Source organism: Trachypithecus francoisi, unplaced genomic scaffold (genome assembly GCF_009764315.1).
Source record: "Trachypithecus francoisi isolate TF-2019V2 unplaced genomic scaffold, Tfra_2.0 Lachesis_group14, whole genome shotgun sequence".
In the NCBI taxonomy this organism is placed as follows: domain Eukaryota; kingdom Metazoa; phylum Chordata; class Mammalia; order Primates; family Cercopithecidae; genus Trachypithecus; species Trachypithecus francoisi.
In genome coordinates this window covers 33,871,817-33,899,094 of record NW_022681459.1, presented here as the reverse complement: position 1 = coordinate 33,899,094, position 27,278 = coordinate 33,871,817, and the positions used below count along the sequence as shown (strand labels likewise).

The 27,278-nt window shown below is 50.2% G+C and overlaps 2 protein-coding genes across 11 annotated transcripts in view; one reads left to right on the top strand and one right to left on the bottom strand.

The window, feature by feature from the left end:
* LOC117096507 (aggrecan core protein-like) overlaps positions 1 to 27,278 on the top strand; it is a 443,073-nt gene that overhangs the window by 97,952 nt on the left and 317,843 nt on the right. The gene's annotated exons all lie outside the window — the stretch shown is intronic.
* DRICH1 (aspartate rich 1) lies at positions 997 to 17,898 on the bottom strand. 10 transcript variants are annotated; one of them, XM_033234024.1, is made up of 5 exons: positions 15,770 to 16,366; positions 12,665 to 12,852; positions 10,962 to 11,363; positions 9,558 to 9,702; positions 997 to 1,133 (listed from the first exon to the last, which is right to left on the bottom strand). In XM_033234024.1, the coding sequence occupies exons 3-5, from the start codon at positions 11,082 to 11,084 to the stop codon at positions 1,012 to 1,014; spliced, it is 390 nt and encodes a 129-aa protein (XP_033089915.1). In that variant the 5' UTR covers positions 11,085 to 11,363; positions 12,665 to 12,852; positions 15,770 to 16,366; the 3' UTR covers positions 997 to 1,011. The 10 variants fall into 10 exon arrangements, 1 of the variants encoding a protein (XP_033089915.1); XR_004442520.1 differs by lacking the exon at positions 997 to 1,133 and adding an exon at positions 7,576 to 8,594 and having other exon boundaries at positions 15,770 to 16,364; XR_004442521.1 differs by lacking the exon at positions 997 to 1,133 and adding an exon at positions 7,576 to 8,568 and having other exon boundaries at positions 15,770 to 16,364.

Below are 27,278 nucleotides of genomic sequence, written 5' to 3'. Positions count from 1 at the left end.
TAGATGAAAAGAAACTCAGACCGAACTCCATCCTCACAAAGAGAATTGTGTATGTTGTACGTAATGTGCCTTGTCATATTTTTATATCAAAATTAATTGAGAAGGAAAGAAATCAGGTGAGGGAAATAATGTATACAGTAGTCCATTTGTAACACAAGGTGTCTTGTACCGGTTAGGTCAGCAAAGGACAGAAGAAATAGGATATGCCAGGCTACTGCTTGGAAGGGCAATGCCTGCTTATTGGCCCCACCTCCTCCCCACTTCGTTGCCCTCACTTCAACCAAAGAAGATTAAGATAAAAGTTTACTAGACTGCAAAATAGCTCGCTTTGTCTGTTCTTATCAGCCTGCCCAGCTACAGCTGACTAGGACGGCAATGCATTGTGGCTGCAACAAAATGCAGTAAGACAACCCTAGAAAAATACCTAAAGCCTCTCCCCAAAAATCAATAGGCAACACCTGGAAAGATTGTGACCCCATAATACTCAGCCTATGAGGAACCAGGGGAGGGGCCTGCACACTAGGGGATAAATTCCTTGTGGAAACTGTGCTGGGTGTGTCTGCCCATAAGATACCGGATCTTGAAACACTGTCATTAAAAGTCTCACTTTCCGCCAGGCGGGGTGGCTCATGCCTGTAATCCCAGCACTTTGGGAAGCTGAGGTGGGCAGATTACTGAGGTCAGGAGTTCGAGACCAGCCTGGCCAACATGCTGAAACACCATCTCTACTAAGAATACAACAATTAGCTAGGCATGGGGACACATGCCTGTGATCCCAGCTACTCAGGAGGCTGAGGCAGGAGAATTCATTGAGCCCAGGAGATAGAGCCGAGATTGCACCACTGCACTGCAGCCTGGCCAACTGAACTAGACTCTTTCTTAAAAGAAAAAGAAAAAGAAAAAGAAAAAAAAGGAAAGAAAACCTCACTTTGCTGGTTTTCAGCTCCATGAGTCTGTTCTTTGGGTTTGGACTGGTGAGCTTGTTTCTCACATCAGAAAACCAACGTTTCCTCAGAAGACAAAGAAAGGTGGTCTTACCTGGATGATATCAACACTCTCATTATCATCATCATCCCAATCACCAATTTCACTTGGCGGTAGGCGTATTAAATTCAGATTGTCCTCAGAAGAACCTGGAAGGCCACAGAGGAAAGATCAGTGCCCTGCGTGTTTGTGACTGTGAGTCACTCAGGGAGCTTTGCTGGATGTGGTATATGGAGGTGGTTGATTAACAAGCATGGACTGAGTTGATGCTGGACTATTCCCCTGAGTGGAAGAGGGATGGCAGAGAAGGGGAGAAAGAAAGACATGAGACATGGAGGCCTTGGCCTTGTGCTAGAGGCATCAGGGAGCAACACAAAACAGTCAACCCCAAATGGATCTAAAATGCACACTGAGGGTCAATGGAAGAGTGCCTTCCTCCCTCTCAAATGTTTTGAAAGTCTTCTAAACACACAGCATTTTCTTAACGTATTCAAGACCATGGCAGTACACTAGGATCCAATTATGATGGTACTATATTTAGCATCTGTTTTAAAGGATTAATTACTTTATTGGTGAAATGGATTCAATTTCACCCAAATTACTCTACTCTACTGATCACACACTCTTTTTTTTTTTTTTTTTTTCGAGACAGAGTCTTGCTCTGTCCCCCAGGCTGAAATGCAGGAGCATGATCTCAGCTCACGGCAAGCTCCGCTTGCCCAGTTCACACCATTCTCCTGCCTCAGCCTCCTGAGTAGCTGGAACTACAGGCACCCACCACCAGGCCTGGCTAATTTTTTTGTATTTTTAGTAGAGACACAGTTTCACCATGTTAGCCAGGATGGTCTCAATCTCCTGACCTCATCATCCACTCACCTCAGCCTCCCAAAATGCTGGGATTACAGGCATGAGCCACCGCGCCCAGCTGATCACAATTTCTTTTTCATAGAGGTCGTTCAAAAATTAAATATTAAAATGCTACAATTAAAAATAGTCAGCCACGCACAGTGGCTCATGCCTGTAATCCCAGCACTTTGGGAGGCCGAGGAGGGTGGATCACAAGGTCAGGAGATCGAGACCATCCTGGTTAACATGGTGAAACCCCGTCTCTACTAAAAACACAAAAAATTAGCCGGATGTGGTGGCGGGTGCCTGTGGTCCCAGCTACTCGGGAAGCTGAGGCAGGAGAATGGTGTGAACTCAGGAGGCGGAGCTTGCAGTGAGCCGAGATCGCACCACTGTACTCCAGTCTGGGCGACAGAGCAAGACTCCATCTCAAAAAAAAAAAAAAAAATAGTCATGATTCCTCCTTGTAAGTCTTCTTCTGGAACCAGGGTGTGTGCACACAACCTTTTGGACCCCTGCGATCAAGGGCTTCAGCAGCTCTGTGTCGCTCTCCCTGAGGAGATTCCCTAAAGATCAAGCTTCATTCAAACAGGCCAAGCACCCAGAGCCTGCGCAACCTATACCAGTGAAGCTGAGAGACGTGACTCTGAACACTTTCTGCCATGAGGATAAGTTTCCAGGTTCAAATATACATGATCTACTGAAATAAGAAAATGTATACCAATAGAAATGAAGAAATTCATGAAAAAATGTCCATGAGTACGGGGGTGATTTTTGGTTAACTAGCTTACATAGTATTTTTTTGATGCCTATTCATTCAGATATACAAAATACTGGTATACGATACCACAAATTTGGCCAGGCATAGTGGCTCATGCCTGTAATCCCAGCACTTTGGGAGGCTGAGGTGGGTGGATCATGAGGTCAAGAGAACAAGACGATCCTGGCCAACATGGCAAAACCACATCTCTACTAAAAAGACAAAAATTAGCTGGATGCGGTGGCACGCACCTGTTGTCCCAGCTACTTGGGAGGATAAGGCAGGAGAATCACTTGAATCTGGGAGGCAGAGGTGGCAGTGTGCAGAGATCACATCACTGCACCCCAGTATGGTGACAGAGTGAGACTCCATCTCAAAAAAAAAAAAAGAAAGAAAACACAAATCTATCTCAGTCATGTTAAATCTAGCTAATCAGCTGTCAAAATAAAGACTCAAGTAAAGAACATACAAATAAGTTCAAAGGCTTCCTGTATTCATGGATAGGAAGAGTAAACTTGACTAACACACAATACTACACACATGATCTACAGACTCACAACTGCTATCAAACTGGCGACAGACATCTGTGCAGAAATGGAAACATTAATCCTAAGACTTTAAGGAATTTTTATATGCCTCAAATAACCATGGTAACATTGAAAAAGAATAGTGTTGGAGGAAACACATTCATGAGATTGAAATCTATAAAAAACAGAGAAACTGAGATAGCATGCTTCTAGCATGGGGGTACCCGTAAGTATCACAGATATAGAATCGAGAGCCCAGAATTAAATGCACACATACAGAGTCAGCTGATCTTCAACAGAGGTGCCAAGAATACACAATGGGGAAAGGAAAGTCTCTTCCACAAATGACGGTAAAACTGCACATTCTCATTCAAATGAAGAAATGGAATGCTGACAGTGTGCTCACGGTTGTGCTTCTCCCTCCATTTCCAAGACACTGGAGCTTCTGCAGTGAACCCAGAGTGAATTTTCATTCTGTCCTCCACGCCCAGGGAGACGTCTTGATACCAGAGGTAAACAGCAAGGACAGACAAATGAATGTGCTGCCATGAAACCTAACAGTTCATAAGGTGAGGATCCACTTATCCTAAGCATCTGGGCACACCGCAGAAGAATTTTATATCCAAGATTAAGTAACTGCCTGTGACAGAACTGCATCCCAAACCAAAGGCTCTGAGATTTTACAGTGGCACAGACAGAAAAGAGCAGTTGTTCTCAGAAAAATCATCTTTAAATAATAAAGCAAGAAGAGGTGATCGAAAACACAGGATACTCAAAAGTCCATAAACATAGTACTTCTCACCATGATGACATTAAACTCTGAAAATAACAAACGCGGCTTATATTTACTTTTCCTTTTTCTCTTTCTACAGCCTCCCTCAGCCTCCCAAGCAGTGCCTGGACCTAATAAGGCTCTTGCATTCCCAAGTTCCAAAAGACATTAACCAATCAAAACTCAAGGCTTTGATGTTTGCTGCAACATAGAAAGGAAAAACTGGTCTTCTGGGAAAGGTAATCATTAAAATCAGAGCAAGGAAAAAAAAAGGTTACAAAATGGTTAAAAAAAAAAATGTTTACAGCACACAAAGCCCATGGACACTAATTGTCTCACCTCTATCTTATTAAAATACAAAAGGAACAAGTCAGACTTCTACACATATTTCCTTTGGTTCTGACTTCCTCACCCTGTTCCTAGGTTCCAAAGCAACAGGTGTCACCCAACTGCTCCCAGAGATCCTCCTAGAGTATCATTCTCCACCTGCAGGTCTGCCTCACTGCAGCTGCCCTCATGGACGGTGTCCACTGGCCAATCATTAGAAACAAAAACTCCACAAGAAGTTATGGCAGAGAGCAACTCGCCCACCCTCCTACTCCAGGTGAGGCCACACTGGGTTACACAAGATCACTCTGTCCTTCCCTCGATGTTGTCAGACTATCCCTGGGCTCTGGGGAGTCAGAGGTCTCTAGAAAGGCATTGTTCACACTTGCCAGCCTTCAAGTGAGAAAGAGGAACTGAAGGAACCACCTTTCAACTTTTTCCTTCCACTGGCCCATTATAGGTCTCACCTCCAATCTCACAGCCCTGAGATTCCCACTTCGACATGCATGCTTTGAGTTAGAGGAGTTCAACAATCGGCCCCTCAGTCAGGCTCACAGCACATGTGAAAGAGCATTCTGTCAGGCCATTGCACGGCGGCTGTTATGATGAGGTTTTTGTTTTTGTTTTTGTTTCTTTCAGTTTTGTGAGATGGAGGTTCACTCTTGCTGCCCAGGCTGGAGTACAATGGCATGAACTCGGCTCACTGCAACCTCCGCCTCCCGGGTTCAGGCGATTCTCCTGCCTCAGTCTCCTGAGTAGCTGGGATGACAGACATGCAACACCATACATGGCTAATTTTTGCATTTTTAGTAGAGATGGGGTTTTACCATGTTGGCCAGCCTGGTCTCCAACTCCTGACCTCAGGTGATCCACCTGCCCTGGCCTTCTAAAGTGCTGGAATTACAGGTGTGAGCCACCATGCCCAGTCCTGAACTTTTAATTGCAAATATTTAAATATATTGAAATATGAGGAGGCAGCCAGGCACGGTGGCTCAAGCCTGTAATCCCAGCACTTTGGGAGGCTGAGATGGGCGGATCACGAGGTCAGGACTTCGAGACCATCCTGGCTAACACGATGAAACCCCGTCTCTACTAAAAAATACAAAAAACTAGCCGGGCGAGGTGGCGGGCGCCTGTAGTCCCAGCTACTCCGGAGGCTAAGGCAGGAGAATGGCGGGAACCCGGGAGGCGGAGCTTGCAATCAGCTGAGATCTGGCCACTGCACTCCAGCCTGGGCGACAGAGCAAGACTCCGTCTCTAAAAAAAAAAAAAAGAAGAAGAAGAAATACGAGGAGGCACATGTATGACTGACAACCACAGTAGATGACACAGGAGACCCAGACATGAGGAAGACATGACCCCCTCCCCTGGTGTTTTCTTGCAAATTGGTTTACAGCTGTGCTGCTACCATACATTTATGGTTACTTCCTGGGCATGTGCACAAGGGCCAGTCACTGTGTGGGGCTGGGGAGATGACAATGAGGACAACAGCCAGGTCCAGAGGGAGGCCAGCAGGGGGCGCACGTGCACACAGGGGAAGAGCGTGGCCCTGCACTCCCTGTCTAGACAGCATCAGAGAAGCAAAAGCCGAGGGGCAGGGGCACCTCACTGTCCTCAGGAGCTCAACCTCATCTCCAGGGACCCTGACTCAGAAGCTGGGGCAGGCTCCAGGATTGGTGTAGGGCTCAACAGGCTGCACAGGCTGAGAAAGGAACATTTCCACACCGGCACTAGATCCCAGCCCAGGGCTGACCTAGAACTCACCCCAGGGATGTGTTCACTACAGTGCCCATGGGGCCTAACATGTTCTCCCCAGGACTGAGCTCTGGGGTAAGGACTAATGAGGAAGACACAGTCACTGCCCTGGCAGGAAACACCCATAGCCAGGGTTCCTCTATCCACCCTGTGGGAAGACACAACACAGATAGAGTTTGACACTGAAGATTCCAAACCTTCTACAAAATAAGTGGAAACTGATGTGTTGTGGATTCCACAGAACAGTTGCAAGGATGAGCTGGACTCTGGAATCAGTCCCCATCCCTTTGCTGGCTCCTGGTGCACTGGAACTCGTGTCCCTCCCCACCTCCCCTGGTATTAGTGCGAGGGAGCTCTGTGCAGTTGAAACACGTCAGCCAGGCATGGTGGCTCACGTGTGTAATCCCACCACTTTGGGAGGCCGTGGTGGGCGGATCGCCTGATGTCAGGAGTTTGAGACCAGCCTGGCCAACATGGAGAAACCCCATCTCTACTGCAAATACAAAAATTAGCTGGGCGTGGTGGTGCATGCCTGTAATTCCAGCTACTCAACAGGCTGAGGCAGGAGAATCACTTGAACTTGGGAGGTGGACGTTGCAGTGAACTGAGATCACACCACTGCACTCCAGCCTGGGCAACACAGTGAGGGTCCCTCTCAAAAAAAGAAAAAAAAAAAAGCACATTTCTAGGCCAGACAACCCTTGGCCAATACTGTCTCCTCAAGGACTATTCCTCAAGTGGCTTCCAGAAGAGGTGAAAAGGAAAAACTCATCTGTCCTAGCCCCAGAAAGATCAGGCCTGGGACCTGTCTGTGTCTGTCCTGACTTGTGTCCTGTCTGCTCTGTGTCAGAGAAGTGGGGACCTGATTCCTGTTCTGCCTCCTCACCAATTTCTGCTGGTGTCACCGCCATCATCGCACAAAGATGGAGAAGACAAGAGAAAGCGATGAAACTCCATTCTTTTTTTTTGAGGCGGAGTCTCGCTCTGTCGCCCGGACTGGAGTGCAGTGGCCGGATCTCAGCTCACTGCAAGCTCCGCCTCCCGGGTTTACGCCATTCTCCTGCCTCAGCCTCCCGAGGAGCTGGGACTACAGGCACCCGCCACCACGCCCGGCTGGTTTTTGTATTTTTTTTTTTAGTAGAGACGGGGTTTCACCGTGTTAGCCAGGATGGTCTCGATCTCCTGACCTCGTGATCTGCCCGTCTCGGCCTCCCAAAGTGCTGGGATTACAGGCTTGAGCCACCACGCCCGGCCTGAAACTCCATTCTTGAGGCATTTATGATGATGTCCACGCCATGCTCTCGGCAGCCATGAAGGCCAGGTCCTGCTCACTCCTACTCAGAAGGGTTCTCAGCGATATGAGTACTAACCTTGTTAGCTGTTCCTCCTCTGGTCTTCTCTTTCTTTTATTCTTCTTTTTGAGACGGAGTCTCAGTCATTCAGGCAGGAGTGCAATGGCTCGATCTCAGCTCACTGCAACTTCCGCCTCTTGGGTTCAAGAGATTCTCCTCTCAGCCTCCTGAGTAGCTGGGATTACAGGAACCTGCCACTACACCCAGCTAATTTTTGTATTTTAAGTAGAGACAAAGTTTCACCAGGTTGGCCAGGCTGGTCTCGAACTCCTAACCTCAGGCAATCCACCTACCTCGACCTCCCAAAGTGCTGGGATTACAGGCATGAGCCACTGCGCCCGGCCATGGATTGGAGCATTTCTAAGGCTTGAGGTAGTCCAGTTATTAAATACAATGCAGTATCTTCCTGATCCTTCCCTGCTTTGACCAAGTGCTGAGCAATGACCCCAGCACTGACAGATGTTGAGCTGCACTGTTCTATGTGAACCCTTACACTTCTCAGAATCTGTGAGCTGACCAGAAGCCTGTGGGTTTTCTATGTGTATTTAACAGTAATGTGCATGCAAACGTCTATTGTTCCGTGTACCTTTTGCTACCCTGGGTTATGTGACCACTGGGGCCCCATTTGATGATGGGCAAAGTTTGGCAGCTTATAGGCCACACAGTTCCAGGTGCACACATAGGTGCTGGAACTCCCTGGTGTGGGGTCCTATCACCAAGCCTGAGTGATGACACAGTTGATTAATACAGACCTTCAACATTGGGACCCATTTCTGGGTTCGCTTTTACCTCCTCGATTCAGGAGGTCAGAATCTGGGTTCATTCCTTTCTGCACTCTCTCCAGCTAAGGAGTAGGGATACTGAATGGACCTTCAGGTACAGCTGGGGTGAGAGAGGAAAGAGGTCATTTATGTAAAGTGTATGGTGGTGCTCAAGTTTTTCTTCCTTTTTATTAGAAGACATGACTCAGGAGGCTGAGGTGAGAGGACCACATAGGCCAGGAATTCAAGAAAAGTGACACTTGTACTGTGCTGGGCATGCAGGGCCACATTTTTGGGGGAAAACACACATTGACAAACACGCTCTCACTCACTACACATGGATTCACCCCTAGCTACCTCCCAACCCTCCTGCACACAAACCCACACCAATTAAATGATATGGCTGTTTCCAGGGTCTCCAGTGGACGATCACAGTTCTTCACGGAGCCATCTGTTTCTCACACTGCACTCCAGGTCCTCACTCCTATCAGGAACCGGATGCCAGGCAGGCTCTCCAGACAAAAGCAGGCAAGAGAGTCCCCCGCGACCCATCACTTAGATTTGTCATCAGCAAGGGACTGGTCTTAGACTATGTACAGTGTTAGAGAGGAGAACAACACACACTGGGGCCTGTCAGGGGCCAGGGGAAGGGAGAGCATCTAGATAAATAGCTAATGCAGGCAAGCCTTCATACCTAGGTTAAGGGTTGACAGGTACAGCGAACCACCATGGCACAATTTTACCTATGTAACAAAACTGTACATCTTGCACATGTATCTCAGAACTTTAAAAAAAAAAAAAAATTAAATTAGGGGCTGGGTTCGGTGGCTCATGCCTGTAATCCCAGCACTTTGGGAGGCTGAGGCAGGTGGATCACGAGGCCAGGAGATAGAGACCATCCTGGCTAACACGGTGAAACCCCGTCTCTACTAAAAATACAAAAAATTAGCCAGGCATGGTGGCGGCGCCTGTAGTCCCTACTCAGGAGGCTAAGGCTAGAGAATGGCTTGATCCCAGGAGGCAGAGGTTGCAGTGAGCTCAGATCGCACCACTGCACTCCAGCCTGGGCAACAGAGTGAGATTCCATCTAAATAAATTAATTAAATAAATAAAATAAAAATAAGCTACCTTAAGGGATGGGAGAAAAGAAACAATCCGGCCCTTACCGGTTTCCTTCATTTAGGTACCAAACCAGCCGGATAGGTAAGCTAGAGAATGGGACGGGAACTCCAAAATTGGGGTATTTGAAATTTCATTGAGAAGAGGGCTCTCCCTTTTCTAGATCAAAAAAGCCTCAATGACAAAGACAAGAGGCAGAGTCAGCCTTTGCCCCCATGTCCCAGGCCTGGGAAAGCTGGCTATGGACAGGGGGGAGCTGTCAGCTGAGGATGTCTCTGGGGATGAGGGTATGGGAAGGGGGTGGGGACGGCCACAGGAGTGCCAGAGAGTAAACGACACCTGTGGCTTTTTTACCTGTGGGCAGCTTTTTGTTGTTGATGTGCTGCAGGTCGTGGCCCTCTGTGGCTCCCACATCCAGCTTGCCAGGCTCTACAGTAGTGGATTCTGATGTTGCAGCAGCCACAGCCTCATAAGTATCAGATTCACAACAGGGTTCCTCCTCCACCCCACAACAGCCACAGGTGGAGTCGATACAACAGGTCAGCATACACCCCATGGGTCACCCACACGCCTGTCCAGTCCAGCCTGGGCCTTCGATGAAACTGAAATGGTGCTGTGCCAGCAGCCACGCTACTGAGGCTGGCACAGCACTTACAGAAGCAGCCTGACCCCAGGCAGATCTGGGGCCTCAGCTCTTACTCTGCCGCCACCTGCTGTCTTCTCTGAAGACACAGAGAAATGAACACGACAAGCGCCGAGAGGCACAAACTGCTGGGACACAGCACAGTCGGAGCTCCTCCTCCTCTCCTCCTCCTCCGACTGAGGGCTGCTGGCCCTGGCTGATGCCTATAACCCACAAAGCTTCCTATGTCACCTGGCTACCAGGAAACAGCCAGGCCAGGCTAGTGACTCACAATGTCCAGCCCCACAGCCCCACCCAAGGCCTCACAATGCCCATCCCTGCTGCTGCCCACCTTGTGGCCACCCTGCCCCTCTGTGCTGACTGCACTACTCAGGCTTTTATTCACCCTGGGCTGCCTGAGCTTTCCAGTCCTGAGAAAAGTGCAGGGGGGTTGTTACTGGAAGTCACCCTTGGCAAGAAACTCAGTAGAAAACCCTGGTACAGCTGGGCGCTGTGGCTCATGCCTGTAATCCTAGCACTTTGGGAGGCTGAGGGGGGTGGATCACCCGAGGTCAGGAATTAGAGACCAGCCTGGCCAACATGGTGAAATCCCACCTCTACTAAAAATACAAAACATTAGCTCAGCATGGTGGCAGGCACCTGCTATCCTAGCTACACGGGAGGCTGAGGCAGAAAGGTCACCTGAGCTTGGGAAGTCGAGGCTGTAGTGAACCAAGATCGTGCCACTGTACTCCAGCCTGGGCCACCAGAGTGAAACCCCATTTCAAAAACAAAACAGGCCAAGTGCATGCGCTCATGCATGCCTGTAATACCAGCTACTCAGGAGGCTGAGGCAGAAGAATCACTTGAACCCAGAAGGCCGAGGGTGAAGTGAGCCAAGATCTCACCACTGCACTCCAGCCTGGGCGACACAGCAAAACTCCGTCTCAAAAACATAGAAAAATAAAACCACAATTTGGGTAGGTGGATATCTGGTTCCCTGAACTGTCCGGGTATGGACGGCCCTCCCATTGGGGTGGGATGGGACGCTGATCTCGGACTGCACACGTCCACCCGTCTGCCACCTGCCAGGGTCTCCTTCCCGATCCAGCCCAGGGCAGGCCGGGGGCACTCACTTGATGTAGTAGCCAGCAGATTCTAGGTAGGACGCAGGCTCGTTGGTCAGACCACATCACCAGGGCAGGGTGATTCTTGTCTCTGTGCACCAGTTCCTCCATCACCCACATGTAGTGATGCATAGACACGTTGTTGAAGAGCTGCCGGGGGCCAGGAGGGAAGGGACAGAGGCACGGTGTGGCCCATGGGCTGGCCCGACGGAGCAGGTGCACAGCAGGGACTCATGGCAGCACCAGGCCCACAGCGGGACACTCATCAATAACCACAATCCCATACCGGTCACACATCTGCAGCTTCTCTGTGTAGGGATAGTGGCTGGTGCAGAAGGCGTTGGTGCCAAGCCAGCAAAGCAGGTTGAAGTCCTTCACCAGCAGCAGACAGTCGAAGTCCTTCCCTCGGATCTAGAAGACAGCAGAGCCTAGTGACCCCTGTCCCTGTCAAATCTGCACTTCCTCCAATGGCAGGACTCTGGAGAGCCACGCCATGAGCCCCCTCTCCAGCCCAAGCACCAGCTCCACAGCGGGTTAGTTTGGAGCCATTTGCCTCATTGCCCTGAGCTGCCCTCAGCTACAGCACACAGGGAAGGCGAAAGTGGAAGGTGACCAGAAGCAGCCCCCACGAGGACCCAGGAGCCCCAATGCACGTCTACATCCTCATGCTTGTTGACACTGTGGAAATAGAAAGGTTTCCCATCGATGAGGAACTGGCTCTCGGTGACAGCTACAGTGAGGATCGCCACACAGAGTGTGTAGAAGTCAGAAAAAGGCCTCAGTGATGTCTGTGCAGTCAGCCGCAGCTACGATAGCTGAAGGGCCAGGTGTGAGCACCCCGACAGCCTGAGCCCCATCTGGCCTGCCCTACCCTGCAGCAGGAAGACCCCCAGTGCACCCCAGCAGCCGCCTTGGGGCCTGCAGAGAAGCAGCAATCAGAGGCTCTGCCCTTTCCTGGCTGACCCTGGGACCTGCCCTTCAAAATCGGGCCTTCTCCTTGATCAGACGAGGTGGCTCATGCCTGGAATCCCCAGGAGTATCACTTGAGCCCAGGAGTTCAAGACCAGCCTGGGCAACACAGTGAGACCCCAACTCTATAAAAAAGATTTTGTTTTGAGACAGTCTCACTCGGTCGCCCAGGATGAAGTGCAGTGGTGTGATCTCAACTCACCATAGCCTCTGCCTCCCAGGTTCAAGCAATGCTCCTGCCTCAGCCTCCTGAGTAGCTGGGATTACAGATGCCCAGCAAATTTGCGTATTTTAGTAGAGACAGTGTTTCACCATGTTGGCCAGGCTGGTCTCGAACTCCTGGCCTCAAGTGATCTGCCCACTTCAGCCTCCCAAAGGGCTGGGATTACAGGCGTGAGCCACCATGCCCGGTCTACAGATAAAATTGTTTTAATTAGCCAGGCATGGCAGCATGTGCCTACAGTCCCAGTTACTCAGGAGGCCAAGGTAGGAAGACTGCTGCCGCCTGGGAGCTCAAGGCTGCAGTGAGCTGTGATCAGGCCAATGCACTATAACCTGGGTGACAGAGTGAGACCACCTCAAAAAAAAAAAAAAAACCCTTTGGGCCTCCCGCCAAAAGTGGGAAACATCAGAGAGCTCAGAGGACCGTGCCTGACCATTCACCTGTCCCAGGCCCCTGCTGAAACCAGGACTACCAGAGGGGGCAAAAGACCTCCCTTAAGCAAGTCCCGAACCACCATTACCTCCCACGAGTACAGGCAGGCAGGGCGTTCGTGCATCCGGTCCAGCCACCAGAAGTTGGCACCCGGCACCTTCAGCTGGCCCTGGGTCCCGGCCACGTTGTCCACGACTTTGTTTTCTGCATCCAAAAGATGCACTTCCAACTAGAACTAGTTACTGCACTTGGCGGAGATCTGTTAATTCACCAGCCCTGCAGGAGGCAAGAGAGACCAGGGCTTAGGGAGGGGCACGACCTGGGTCACACAAATGGGAATGCCCCACAGCGGCCACTCCCAGGCAGCCATTTGCTTCTGTTTTTTGTTTTTTTTTTTTCTTTTTTTTTTGAGACAGAGTCTCGCTCTGTCACCCAGGCTGGAGTGTAGTGCCGTGATCTCGGCTCACTGCAACCTCCACCTCTGGAGTTCAGTTGATTCTCCTGTCTCAGCCTCCTGAGTACCCAGGATTATAGACATGCAGAACCACGCCTGGTGAATTTTTCTATTTTTAGTAGAGACAGGTTTTGCCATGTTGGCCAGGCTGGTCTCGAACTCCTGACCTTACATGATCCACCTGTCTCAGCCTCCCAAGGTGCTGGGATTGCAGGCATGAGTCACCGCGCCTGGCACGCTTTTTTTAATTTAAAAAAACATTTTTTGGGGGCCAGGTGTGGTAGCTCACGCCTATAATCCCAGTACTTTGGGAGGCCGAGAGGGGTGGATCACCTGAGGTCAGGAGTTCAAGACCAGCCTGGTCAACACGGTGAAACCCCATCTCTACGAAAAATACAAAAATTAGCCAGGCGTGGTGGCACATGCCTGTAATCCCAGCTACTTGGGAGGCTGAGGCAGGAGAAAAGTTTGCACCTCGGAGGTGGAGGTTGCAGTGAGCCAAGATCGTGCCACTGCACCACTCCATCCTGGGTGACAAGAGCAAGATTTTGTCTCAAAAAAAAAGAAAAAAAAAATTTTTTTTCAGCCAGGCACAGTGGTCACACCTGTAATCCCAACACACCAACACAGGGAGGCTGAGGTGGGAGGATTGCTTGAGTCCAGTAGTTCAAGACCAGCCTGGGTAACACAGGGAAACCACATCTTCCCTAAAAATAACAAAAATTAGCTGGGCATGGTGGCACGTGCCTGCAGTCCCAGAAGCCCCAGGTACTTGGGAGGCTGAAGTGGGAGGACTGCTTGAGCCAGGAGACTGGGGCTGCAGTGAGCTACGATCTTGAGGCAGAGTAGGTAGTCAAGGAAGCGACCGTGTCCTTCAGACGTACCAACTAGAGCACTGAGACGTGTGATGTGTGAACAAGCATGTACAGCTACAGCCCATGTGCACCCAGAGGATGACCCAGAACGTGCTTAGAGTAACACCTCTTCCCAGCTCCTTAGGAATTCATCATGGAAGACTCCTAGAAAGGAAGTTACCCCAATAATAACCAGCGCTCTCTCATCCTTACGAGCAGCCTGCCCTGAATTCTCTCTCTCAGGGTGAACCATGTATTTTGCACTTCACCATGTTTTTTGAGATGGGGTCTCGCTCTGTCACCCAGGCTGTCTCAGCCTCCCGAGTACCTGGGATTATATAATTGAGTGTTGCAATGTCAGCTCACTGCAACCTCCACCTCTCGGGTTCAAGCAGTTCTCCCATCTCAGCCTCCCTAGTAGCTGGGATTACAGGCACACGCCACCACACCCAGCTAATGCTGTCCAGGCTGGTTTGAACTCCTGAGCGCAAGTGATCCACCTGCCTCGGCCTCCCAAAATGCTGGGATTACAGGCATGAGCCTCTGTGCCCGGGTTATTCTGCATTTCACTTGCAAAATACTTTTCCCTTTACAATAAATTGCTCTATGCTGCATCATCTTTGCTGTGTGATTCTCATTTAAATTCTTTTTTATTTATTTTAATTATTTATTCTTTTTGAGACAGGGTCTTACTATGTTGCCCAGGCTGGTCTTGAACTTTTGAGTTCAAGCGATCCACCCACCGTGGCCTCCCAAAGTGCTAGGATGACAGGCATTAGCCGCCACACCCAGCGTAAATTCTTTGAAACTTACAACTGCGGCCCCACAACAGCTGTCAATCATCACACCACTGCCATCCAGCCTGGGCGACAGTGCAAGGCCTCCTCTCACAAAAGGAAAAAGATATATTAAAAAAAAACTGTTTTAAAATTTTTCTTAAAGAAAGGGTAGCCCAACCATGCACAGTGGCTTATACCTGTAATCCCTGCACTTTGGGAGGCCGAGGCGGGTGGATCATCTGAGGTCAGGAGTTCAAGACCAACCAGGCCAACATGGTGAAACCTCATCTCTACTAAAAAACATTAAAAAGTTAGCTGGATGTGGTGGAAGGTGCCTGTAATCCCAGCTACTCAGGAGGCTGAGGCAGGAGAATCACTTGAACTTGGCAGGCAGAGGTTGCAGTGAGCCCAAGATTGCACCAGTGCCCTCCAGTCTGGACTCCTACAGAGTGAGACTCCAGCTCAAAAACAAATAAAAATTAAAAAGACAGGGTCTCCCTCTGTTGCCCAGACCACAGTGCAGTGACGCAGTCACAGCTCACTGCCACTTGACCTCCCAGGCTCAACTGATGCTCCTGCCTCAACAGCTAGGACTACCGGCACCATCACCATGACTGGCGAATTTTTTAATTTTTTGTGCTGATGGTCTCGCTATGTTGCCCAGGCTGGTCTTGAACTCTTGGCCTGAAGTGATCCTCCTACCAAGTTCTCCTTACAAAGAGCTGGGATGACAGGCGTGAGCCACTGCACCCAGCCCCCCAAAGCTGCCTGTTCCTTGAACACGAGGTGTATCAAGGGGAGCTAGAGTGAGAGCAGCACCGTGGGGAAGGGACAGGACTGCCACCCTGAGCTATGTGACCTTAGGCCAGACCCCTCTTCTCCAAGAGAGATCAACCACGAGTGATCTCGGGAGCCCGTGCCCGCTGAGACAGCCTGGATTTTAGTGCCCACTGAGACAGCCTGCATTTTAGCTTTGTAGGTGGATGGGAACCTGTGAGGATTTAGAGATGCTGGAAGAACCTTTTTCCTGGGAGAGCTTTCCAAACAGGGAACAAACAGAGCCACCCCGGGCCCCGCTGAGGGAGGATCCCACCAGAAGCCCTCACCACTATCTCGCTCCATGCTGGTGGTGATGATGTCATCGATGCAGGTAGTTGGTGTTGTGTATACAACCACAGACCGCTCCAGTCTCACGTAGTTGAAGAAGTCAGTCTGTGTTCTGGACAAAGTAACCTTGGGATACCTAAGGCAGAGGACTGTGGTTCGCGGGGCCCTTGCCATGGGTCTTTTGACCTCAGCTCACTTGCCTCCCCAGATAACTTGCTGATGACAGGTCAACTGCCAGGACGGTTTGTGCACCTGGGCCAGTGGGGCCAGGAGATCCTCGTTGGAGCGGATGGGACCCAGTATCTCCCGAGACACGGGTGAACCCAGGGGCACATCCCAGCCTGAGGCAAGAAGGTTCAGACCTGTGACTAAGATGCAAATGACCCACTGCCTGTCACAGGGAGGAAGGCTGGTTAGGCAGATGGGGGGGCTTTGCTTAGGACACTGTGAGTGACGCACACGCTGGCACCCAGCCTTCTCCTCTCTTCCTCCTGTACTGAATGCCACGGTCAGAAAAAGAGGATATTGGCTGGGCACAGTGGTTCACACCTGTAATTCCAGCACTTTGAGAGGCGGAGGCAGATCACAAGGACAGGAGTTCGAGACCAGCCTGGCCAGTATGGTGAAACCCCATCTCTACTAAAAATACAAAAATTAGCGGGTGTGGTGGCGGGCACCTGTAGTCCCAGCTACTCGGGAGGCTGAGGCAGGAGAATCGCTTGAACCCAAGAGGTGGAGGCTGCACTGAGCCAAGATCGTGCCATTGCACTCCAGCCTGGGTGACAAAGCGAGACTCTGTCTGAAAAAGAAAAAAAAAGGATGTAGACCAGGCAAAAGCGGACCAGACCTCACTGGATCCCACTTCTCTGCTGACCACATCCAAGTCAGTAGGGGAACAGGAGTGGCGTCCTCAGCCTGATGTCACATTCTGTCCTCTATCTGAACCTTGAAAACCAAGGCACCTTCCTACTTGCGCAGAGCTGACCTCAGAATGTCTAAACTGTCCTGTCCTCCCAATCCCAGACTCAGCTCTGGGCAGCGCCTGCCGCTCAGGCCTGCCGAGTGTCTGCTGGCTCATGACTGTAATCAGAGCTGTAGGAGGTCAAGGTGGGACGATGGCTTCAGGCCAGGAGTTCCAGACCAGCCTGGTTAACGTAGTCAGACCCAGTATCTTAAAAAACAAAACAAAACAAAAAACTATGTTTTTGTTTTGAGATGGAGTCTGACTCTGTCGTCCAGGCTGGAGTGCAGTGGCCTGATCTCGGCTCACTGCAACCTCCACCTCCCTGGTTCAAGCAATTCTCCTGCCTCAGCCTCCCAAGTAGCTGGGATTACAGGCGCTCGCCACCACACCCGGCTAATTTTTGTATTTTTAGTAGAGACGGAGTTTCACCACGTTGGCCAGGCTGGTCGTGAAGTCCTGGCCTCAGATGATTGGCCCACTTCGGCCTCCCAAAGTGCTGGGATTACAGGCGTGAGCCACGGAGCCAGACCAAGTTTTGTTTTTGTTTTCATTTTAATTAGCCAGGCATGGTGGCCCCAGCTAACTTGGAAGGCTGGGGCGGGAGTATCGCTTGAGCTCAGAAGTTAGGATTGCGCCACTCCGCTCCAACCTAGGCGGCAGGGCCAAACCCAGTCTCAAAAACGTTTCAAAAATTCGAAGTAAACATTAGAAAGGACACTGCCCGGGCTCAGCCTTCGCCTCCGGACGGGGCTCAACAGGAGCGCTTCCTCCTCCTCCCGCCTCCTCCGCCCGGGCCCTCCCGGTCCCCTTAGTCCCCCAGTCCTCCAACCCCGCGCCCCCAAGCCCGTTGACCTTTAACCTCCTCCAGGCCCCCAGCTCCGGGGCGCTCAGATGTAGGAGACTGCCGGGCGCCGGGGCTCACCCCATTCCCACCGCCGGGCTTCCGGGCGCCTCCTGGCCCTGCCCTGAGCCCGCGCCTCCCGCAACGGTCGCCGGTACCTCTGCTCCTCGAAGCCCCGTGTCCGTTGTCGGAGAAGTCGGCGCGGAAGCTCCAGAGGCCGTCCAGCTCCTGGCGCTCCTGCGACGCTCTCTTCCGGGGGTACAGCATCCCGCCCGGCAGCTCCAGCAGCGCAGCCACACAACAGCGGCCGAGAGCCTCCCCGGGCACAGCCGCCCGCCAGTCCATGCTTCCTCCTCCCCATCTCGGCCGCCGTGTGCGGGAATGTGAGCGGCGCAGGAGGAGTCCTGCGGTCGGGTCGCGTGACGCGCGTGAGGTCTTCCGCGCCATCTTTGTTGAGGGCAAGTGCCAAGCCTGGAGACGGGGGGCGGCGCCAGGCGCTGCCCAGTGGGGCCTGTGGCTGGAACCCCCCGCTAAGCCTTTGGGAAAGCGGGACCCCCGACCCTCAGCGCCAGCCAAGAAGGGCGTCGTCTGCTCCCCATCCCAGCAGCAGAGGCTGGATGCTCCAGGGCGGCAGACCAGGACAGAACCCCTGAGATTGGTGGGATCCCCGTTTCTTCAAGGGGCACCTCCACTTGCTTTCCCCAGCAGGAATTGGAGCAGGCCCCAGCGGAGCCTCTTCCTTGACTGTTGGATGCAGCCTCTTGCAGGGATGCACGTCCTTGGGAGGCGGCCATAGCCTTGACCCTGGGCCTCTGGGACCCCGACCCTAAGTAAGGGCCAGAGGCTCCCTCTTGGCGTTGAAGACTATGAAGATGCAGGGAGAGAGGCCAAGTGCAGTGGCTCAAGCCTGTAATCCCAGCACTTTGGGACGCTGAGGTGGGCAGATCACTTGAGGCCAGGAGTTCCAGACCAGCCTGGCCAACATGGCGAAACCCCGTCTCTACTAAAAATACAAAAAAAAAAGGACCCGGGCGTGGTAGCAGGCGCCTGTAATCCCAGCTACTCGGGAGGCCGAGGCTAGAGAATCGCTTGAATCTGGGAGGCAAAGGTTGCAATGAGCCAAGGTCACACCAATGCCCTCCAGCCTGGGCAACAGAGCAAGACTCTATCTCAAAAAAAAAAAATTTTTTTCAGGGAGAGGGTGCTCTGCGGGACCCCACTTTACTCCAGTAGGGAAGGCATCGTGTGGAAGGGTAGAGGAAGAGATCTGGGGACAGTAAAAGAGACATAGGTTTATTAAGGGGACTTTCACACAGGTGCAGTGGCTGTGGCTGGACATGAGAACCGCTACATTTGTAAAAAGCATGTTCCATAACATTTTCACCTAGCATCCTCGAGCTGTTACCAGTGGAAGGTATCCGAGTTCCCAGTGGTGAATCCATACACAACTGAAACAACCTCAATTCTTGCCTCCTCAGAAGAAAGAATTTAACTGAGGGTCATAAAGTAGAAACCAGATAGAGGCAAGTTGCAGAACAGGAGTAAAATTTTATTAAAAAGCAGGCCAGGAACAGGCATGGTGGCTCACGCCTGTAATCCCAGTTCTTTGGGAGGCTGAGCCCAGTGGATCACCTGAGATCGGGAGTTCGAGACCAGCCTGGCCAACATGGTGAAACCATGTCTCTACTAAAAATACAAAAATTAGCTGGGCGTGATGGTGAGCGCCTGTAATCCCAGCTGCTTGGGAGGCTGAGGCAGGAGAATCTCTTGAACCTGGGAGGTGGAGGTTGCAGTGAGCTGAGACTGAGCCACTGTACTCCAGCCTGGGCTATAGAGTGAGATAGTATTTTAAAAAATGGTTATTAAAAAACTTTAGAACAGGAAGTAAAGGAAAGAAGCAAAGTAGAACTTGGAAGAGGGTCAAGCGGTCGACCTGAGAAACCAACTGTCCAGCTTGACCTCCTGACTCAGAGTTTCACAGGTTGGCATCCTTCCAGGATCTTGCCACTCGTGATTCCTTAGCTTGGGGCTCCGAACACACTTTCTTCTTTGACCATAAAGTCGTTCCAAGGACACACATTGGTTACAGCTGTCAAGTGCCTCTGCCATACAGAGGGGTCCCTCTGGTCCTAGGAACCTGGACTGGACACAATTGTTTCTACGCTTACTCCCCCACCCCTTTTTTCATGCTCGCCAAATCCATCTTCTGAGAATGGACGTTAATACTGGAAATGGAGTCCCCAGGGCAGTGAAAATAAATAAATTCTAGAAACTGACAAGGCCTAAAGGCTTTTTCCCAAATGCTTACGCTTTTTTCTTTCTTTCTTTAACATTTTACTTGTATGTTCCTTTAGTAAAATGCTTACATGCTTAAATTGGGATAGAGTTCACTGTTTATGAGGCAGCTTTAGGCCAAATTTAACAAAAGTAAGAAAAAGTAGGATGCAAAAGTTTATACAGTATGTAAAAATCAGTAATTCAGTACAGGCTTAGTGGCTCACACCTGTAATTCTAGAACTTTGGGAGGTGGAGGGAGGAGGATGACTTGAGCCCAGGAGTTTGTGACTAGCCTGGACAACATAATGAGACTGCTATCTCTACAAAAAATATTTAAAAAGCCGGGCACGGTGGCTCATGCCTGTAATCCCAACACCTTGGGAGGCCAAGGTGGGCGGATCACGAAGTCAAGAGTTCTAGACCAGCCTGGCAAACATAGTGAAACTCCGTCTCTACTAAAAATACAAAAAATTAGCCTGGCGTGGTGGCAGCCCCTGTAATCCCAGCTACTCAGGAGGCTGAGGCAGGAGAATGGCTTGAACCCCGGAGGCAGAGGTTGCAGTGAGTGGAGATCACACCATTGCACTCCAGCCTGGGCAACAGAGCAAGACTCCGGCTCAAAGAAAAAAAAAAAATTAGCCAGGTGGGGTGGCATACACCTATAGTCCCAACTACATAAGAGGCTGAGGCAGGAGGACTGATGAAGCCCGGGAAGCAGAGGTTGCAGTGAGCCGACATTGTGCCACTGCACTCCAGCCCAGGTGATGGAACGAGATCCCCATCTCAAAAAAAAAAAAAAAAAGAGTAAAGGGTACCAGAGAAGATGCCTTCCCTTTTCCCTTTCTTTCTTTCTTTTTTTTTTTTTTTTTTGAGAGTCGCGCTCTGTCATTTTGGCTGGAGTGCAATGGCCCCATCTCGGCTCACTGCAACCGCCTCCCTGGTTCGAGCAATTCTCCTGCATCAGCCTCCCGAGTAGCTGGGATTACAGGCGCTCATCACCACACCTGGCTAATTTTTGTATTTTTAGTAAAGACAGGGTTTCACTATGTTAACCAGGCTGGCCTGGAACTTCTGACCTCAGGTGATCCGCCCGCCTCGGCCTCCCAAAGTGCTGGGATTACAGGCGTGAGCCACCACGCCTGGCCAATTCAAATATTTCTTCCATTTACAGTTGGTAAGAAAGCAAAGCTTTATCTGAAACCTTGGGGTCAGCAGAAGGGGTGTTAAGTTTTTGCCTGTGAGTGTGATTCCCTCCAGGCCCCTCAGGAAGAAATTTGGAACAAAGAACGCCAGTGAGAATTCAGTTCTCGGTTCACCCTTATCTGAGGTCGACGTGAAAGCTGTCGCCATTTTTCATTTTCCGGTGGAGGTCTCCATTTTCTGGTGGAGGTCTCTGCTTCCGAAAAACTTAGGGACATTGGTCAAGATGTTATCTGTACTTTCTATAGGGGATCAGATATATTGTGGCTCTAACCGACTTGGGTGGCTATTGTTCTGAGCTATTATTACCTTTTTTTTTTTTTTTAGACGGAGTCTCACTCTGTTGTCCAGGCTGGAGAGCAATGGCCCGATCTAAGCTCACTGCACCCTCCCTGCCTCCCGGGTTCAAGCAATCCTCCTGCCTCAGCCTCCCAAGTAGCTAGGATTACAGGCGTCCGTCACTACATCCAGCTAATTTTTGTATTTTTAGTAGAGATGGGGTTTCACCATGTTAGCCAGGCTGATCTCAAACTCCTGACCTCAGTTGATCTAACTGTCTCGACCTCCTAAAGTGCTGGGATTACAGATGTGAGCCACTGAACCCAGCCAATTATTACCTTTTTCTTACCAAGTTGCTAATTTACTTCTCAAGAATAGCTAGGTGCCCAAAATTTCCCTTGAAGGCTAGTATGGTTTGGGTATGTGCCTTCCAAATCTCATGTTGAGGTGATTTCCAGCCAGGCGTGGTGGCTCATGCCTATAATCCCACCACCACCTCGTCCTCCAACTCCTCCTCCTCCAACTTCTCCTCCTCCTCCACCACCTCTTCCTCCAACTCCTACTCCTCCAACGACTCCTCCTCCTCCAGCTCTTCCTTCTCCTCCTCCACCACCACCTCCTCCTCCAACTCCACCACCACCACCACCTCATCCTCCAACTCCTACTCCTCCAACAACTCCTCCTCCTCTAGCTCCTCCTTCTCCTCCTCCACCACCACCTCCTCCTCCAACTCCTCCTCCTCCTCCACCACCACCTTCTCCTCCTACACCACCACCTCCTCCTCCAACTCCTACTTCTCCAACGACTTCTCCTCCTCCAGCTCCTCCTTCTCCTCCTTTCTTTTTCCTCCTCCTCCTACTCACAGGCATGAGCCACTGTGCCCAGCCTCGCTGTTTGTTTCTTTCTCCTCCTCCTCCATTTCTTTTTCCTCCTCCTCCTTTTCCTCCTCCTCCTTCTCCTCCTATTCACAGGTACGAGCCACCACAACTGGCCTGGCTGTTTCCTTTTCCTCCTTTCCTCCTTCTGCTCCTCCTCCACCTCCCAAACTGCTGGGATTACAGGCGTGAGTCACCACACCTAGCTGTTTCTTCTTCTTTTTTCTCCTCTTCTTCCTCCTCCACCTTCTTCATTTTGTTTATTTTTTTGATGTGGAGTCTCGCTCTGTTGCCCAGGCTAGAGTGCAGTGGCGCGATCTCAGTTCACTGCAAACTCCAACTCCTGGGTTCAGGCAATTCTGCCTCAGCCTCCCAAGTATCTGGGATTACAGGCATCCGCCACCATGCCCAGCCAATTTTTGTATTTTTAATAGAGATGGGGTTTCACCCTGTTGGCCAGGCTGGTCTGGAACTCCAGACCTCGTGATCCGCCCACCTCAGCCTCCCAAAGTGCTTGGATTACAGGCATGAGCTACTGCACCCAGCCCGCCTGACCAATTTTTTTTTTTTTTTTCTTGAAATGGAGTTTCGCTCTTGTTGCCCAGGCTGGAGTGCAATGGCGTGACCTTCCCTCACTGCAACCTCCACCTACCAGGTTCAAGCGATTCTCATGCCTCCTGAATAGCTGGGATTACAGGCACTTGCCACCACACCTGCCTAATTTTTGTATTTTTAGTAGAGACAAGGTTTCTCCATGTTGGCCAGGCTGGTCTTGAACTCCTGACCTCAGGTGTCCTCCCTCCTTGGCCTCCCAAAGTGCTGGGATTATAGCCGTGAGCCACTGCGCTGGGCCTACAGCTCATTTCTTACCACATAAAGCTTTGCACCTCTCCACAAAACTGCCATCAGAGATGTCCCCAGAAACCATTCATCCCAGGTGCCACACAGAGAAGAGCTTCTTGTTCTCCTTTTCCCTTTACTTCTTCCCTCTCACCTCATCTTGTTCATTCATTCATCCCTTTTCCATTCTCACTTTTAAGCATTAACCTTTTAAAAGCCTGTCTTCCCCTATAAGTAATGTATTGTAACTCCCGCCATCACTATATCTTTCTCCAACCCACCAAACTGCCATCCTGAGTTTATGGTAAGTCCATAAACTAAGAAGAAATGGGAAACATTCATTGCAAACTTGGCAGCCCCTCATCCACCCAACGTGACAGCACAGATCTTCTGGTCTTTGAAGACCCATTTTTTTTTTAAGACAGGTGTCACTCTGTCACCCAGGTTCAGGTGCAGTGGTGCAATCACGGCTCACTGCAGCCCCCGACTCCTCAGCTCCGGCGATCCACCTGCCTTAGCCTCCCAAGCAGCTGGAACTACAGGAACATACCACCACGCCTAGCTAATTTACTTATTTTTTGTAGAGATGGGGTCTGGGCCATGCTTAATAGGCTGGTCTCAAACCCCTGGCCTCCAGCGATCCTCTCACCTTGGCCTCCCAAAGTGCTGGGATTACTGGCATGAGTCACGATGCCTGGTCTGAAGACTTTTAAATGCTGCCATATTCAAGACACGTTGAAACTCACCTGTGTTTGATGAGCCTGCTTCATGCAAGTGAATAATATAAAACAGACTGAAATACCTTAAGCTTCTCAGGCTTTGTACCTTCCTCTGGAATTATGAGTGTGTCCCAAAAGTAAATCCATAATGAGATCCAGTTTTTCCTTCCTCCTTGGCTATGAAATAGACAAGAAAAAGGCAAGCTAGTCATTTCCATCTTACTATAGCAGACTCTCCTGTTTGTTTTTGACCATATGTGGGAAGCCGGGGCCTGACTGCTTTCCTACTTCCTAAGTACAACTTACTTTACCTAGAAAATTCTCAATGCAGCCTACACTAGCTTCCCCCCTTTGTTTCCAATATTCTTACAACCAAAGTGTCCAGAATGGGCAAGGCAACCTGAAAACTGAGGACGGGTACATTATCCCATGAGCCAAACTGCCACTGACACTGGGTAGTCATGAAATCGGCAAAATTCCAGATGAGCTCTCCAACCACGTATTTTCTGCATTTTTGATCCAGACCCAGATGCTACTGTTCTAGCAGACTTTTCTGGTCGTCTTCACTGAACATCAGAGGTAGATTTTGGGATTTAAGGCAAAGAGAATTTAAGAGTCAGAACTGGCAGAACTGTAAACGTTAGATAAAAAATAAACATCCACCTGATGGTGATCAAAATATTTGTCCTCGCAGGGGCCCGCATGATGGTAGGACTCACTGATGCTAGGGTAAAGACAGCCAGGGAATGATGTAACCCAGTACAAAAAAAGAGGCTTAAAAAAATTAGTAACTGCTTTAGTTATCAACGTAATTTGATATTCAATTCATCTTACTTTTCCGTCTCTATCTGCTGGTACAGTCTTAAGGCTGAACTACACTAGAAGTAAAAATATGTCTTTGGGTCAGGCATGCTGGCTCATGCCTGTCATCCCAGCACTTTGGGAGGCCAAAGTGGGAGGACTGCTTGAGCCTAGGAGTTCAAGACCAGCCTGGAAAATATAGCAAGACCCCATCTGCATAAAAAGTACAAAAATGAGCCAAGCATGGTGGCGCACACCGGGGGTCCCAGCTACTTGGGAGGCTGAGGTGGGAGGACTGCTTGAGCCCCGGAGGTCAAAGCTTCAGTGAGCTGTGTTTGCACCACTGCACTCCAGCCTGGGTGACACAGCGAGACCCTATCTTAAATAAATGTATGTATGTATATATGTTTGTATGTATGTATGTATAATGAAATTAAACCAGGCTGGGCATGGCAGCTCAGGTCTATAATCCCAGCACTTTGGGAGGTCGAAGCAGGAGGATGAGCCCAGGAGTTCAAGACCAGCCTAGACAACACAGTGAGACCCAGTCTCTATAAAAAGTCTAAATATTAGCCAGGTGTGGTGGCACATGCCTGTGGTTCCAGCTACTTGGGGGGCTGAGGAGGGAGGATCATTCGAGCCCAGGAGGTTGAGTAGTGAGCTGTGATTATGCCACTGCACTCCAGCCTGGGCAACAGAGTGAGGCTGTCTCAAAAAAAATTTTTTTTAATTAAACTAAATAAATTTATTTAGTTATTTTACTTAATTAAACTAAATACATTTATTAAGTTATCCTAGTCATATATCAAGACCTCAATAGCCACATGTAGCTAGTGGCTACCATTGCAGACAGTGCAGATATGGGGCATTTCCATCACTGCAAGGTTCTTTTTTGAAACAAGGTCTCACTCTGTCCCCCCAGTGGGAGCGCAGTGGTGCAATCATGGCAGACGGTAGCTTTGACCTACTGGACTCAAACAATCCTCCCACCTCAGCCTCCCAAGTAGCTGGGACTACAGGCAAACACAACCATAACCAACTAATTTCACTTTTTTATTTTTCTTATTTTTTCGAGACGGAGTCTTGCCCTGTCACCCAGGTTCAAGTGCAATGGCATGATCTTGTCTCACTGCAACCTCCGCCTCCCCAGTTCAAGCAATTCTCCTGCTTCAGCTTACTGAGAAGCTAGGATTACAGGCACATGCCACCACATCCAGCTAATTTTTGTATTTTCTTAGTAGAGATGAGGTTTCACCATGTTGGTCAGGCTGGACTTGAACTCTTGACCTCGTGACCCACCCACCTCGGCCTCCCAAAGTGCTGGGATTACAGGCGTCAGCCACCGTGCCCGGCCGTCACAGAGAATCTTGAGGCAGCTTTCACGAGGCAGCACTGTGGGCTGAAGAGGGTCTGGAAGAGCCCTTCCTAGGAGGAGGGCTGAGATGACTGCATAGGACCACCCCAAACTTCAGCAAAGCGGTGCTGAGACCTGAGCAGCAAAGGCTTCTGTGTCCAACTGGCTAGTTTCTAATGCCTCTTGAACATACTTCTTTCTAGTAAGAATGCTGGCCAGATATGGTGGCTCATGCTTCTAATCCCAGCACTTTGGGAGGCTGACGTGGGCAAATCACCTGAGGTCAGATGTTTGCGACCAGCCTGGCCAACATGGCGAAACCCTGTCTCTACTAAAAATGACAGAAATTAGCCAGGTGTAGTGGTGAGCGCCTGTAATCCCAGCTAATTGGGAGGCTGAGGCAGGAGAATTGCTTGAACCCGTGAGGTGGAGGTTGCAGTGAGCCAAGATCAGGCCGTTGCACTCCAGCCTGGGCAACAGAGCAAGACTCTATCTCAAAAAAAAAAAAAAAAAAAAAAAATGCTAGTGTCAGCCAGGCACAGCAGTTCATGCCTGTAATCCCAGCACTTTGGGAGGCCAAGGAAGGAGGATCACTTGAGCTCAAGAGTTTGAGACCGGCCTGGGCAACATGGTGAGATCCCATCTCTACAAAAAAATTTAAAATTAGCCGGGCACAGTTGCGCACACTTGGAATCCCAACTACTTGGAAGGCTGAGGCAGGAGGATCACTTCTCCCAGGAATTCAAGGCTGCAGTGAGCTGTAATCGCATCACTGCACCCCAGCCAGGGCAACAGAGCAAGACCTTGCCTCTATAAAAAAAAGAAAAAAGAAAAAAAGAAAAACTCAGATTCCAATCCTGGAGTTACTAAGTCAGGATCTCAGAATGCAGAAATCTGGCATTTCATAAAAACTTCCCCTGGAGATTCTGATCAGCCAGGTTTGGGCCAGATGAACTCTAAGCTCCCTTAAACCTTTGACATTTTATGAGTCTATGAAATCGAGTGCAACAAATGCTGAGTCCAAACTGAGCAAACAAATCCCATCTCCCTCAGCCCAGCCTCCTTGGATTCAGAAAGCCACACTGCCTGGCAACTAAGGAGAGAGAAAATTGTCATTAACCCAAAGACCATCTCTGAAAACAGACTAGCTGTGGCCAGGTGTGGTGGTGCATGCCTGTAATCCCAGCATTTTGGGAGGCCGAGGTAGGAGGATCCCTTGAGCCCAGGAGTTCGAGACCAGCCTGGGCAACACGACACCACCAGTCTCTATCTTTCTAAGTCAAAAAACAAAATAAACTCAGACTGGCAGTGCATGTTTCTTTCCAGCTGCTCCCATGAGCAGGCTTCAGGATAAGCCC

What these genes read in the sequence shown, in the direction of transcription:
- DRICH1 (XM_033234024.1), bottom strand. Translation starts at nt 11,084, where the DNA reads ATGCATCACTACATGTGGGTGATGGAGGAACTGGTGCACAGAGACAAG. An exon ending in TCTGCTGGCTACTACATCAA is followed by an intron (nt 9,703 to 10,961) that starts GTGAGTGCCCCC and finishes TGTGGGGTGGAG; the next exon opens with GAGGAACCCTGTTGTGAATC. An exon ending in CAACAAAAAGCTGCCCACAG is followed by an intron (nt 1,134 to 9,557) that starts GTAAAAAAGCCA and finishes GTGGCCTTCCAG; the next exon opens with GTTCTTCTGAGGACAATCTG.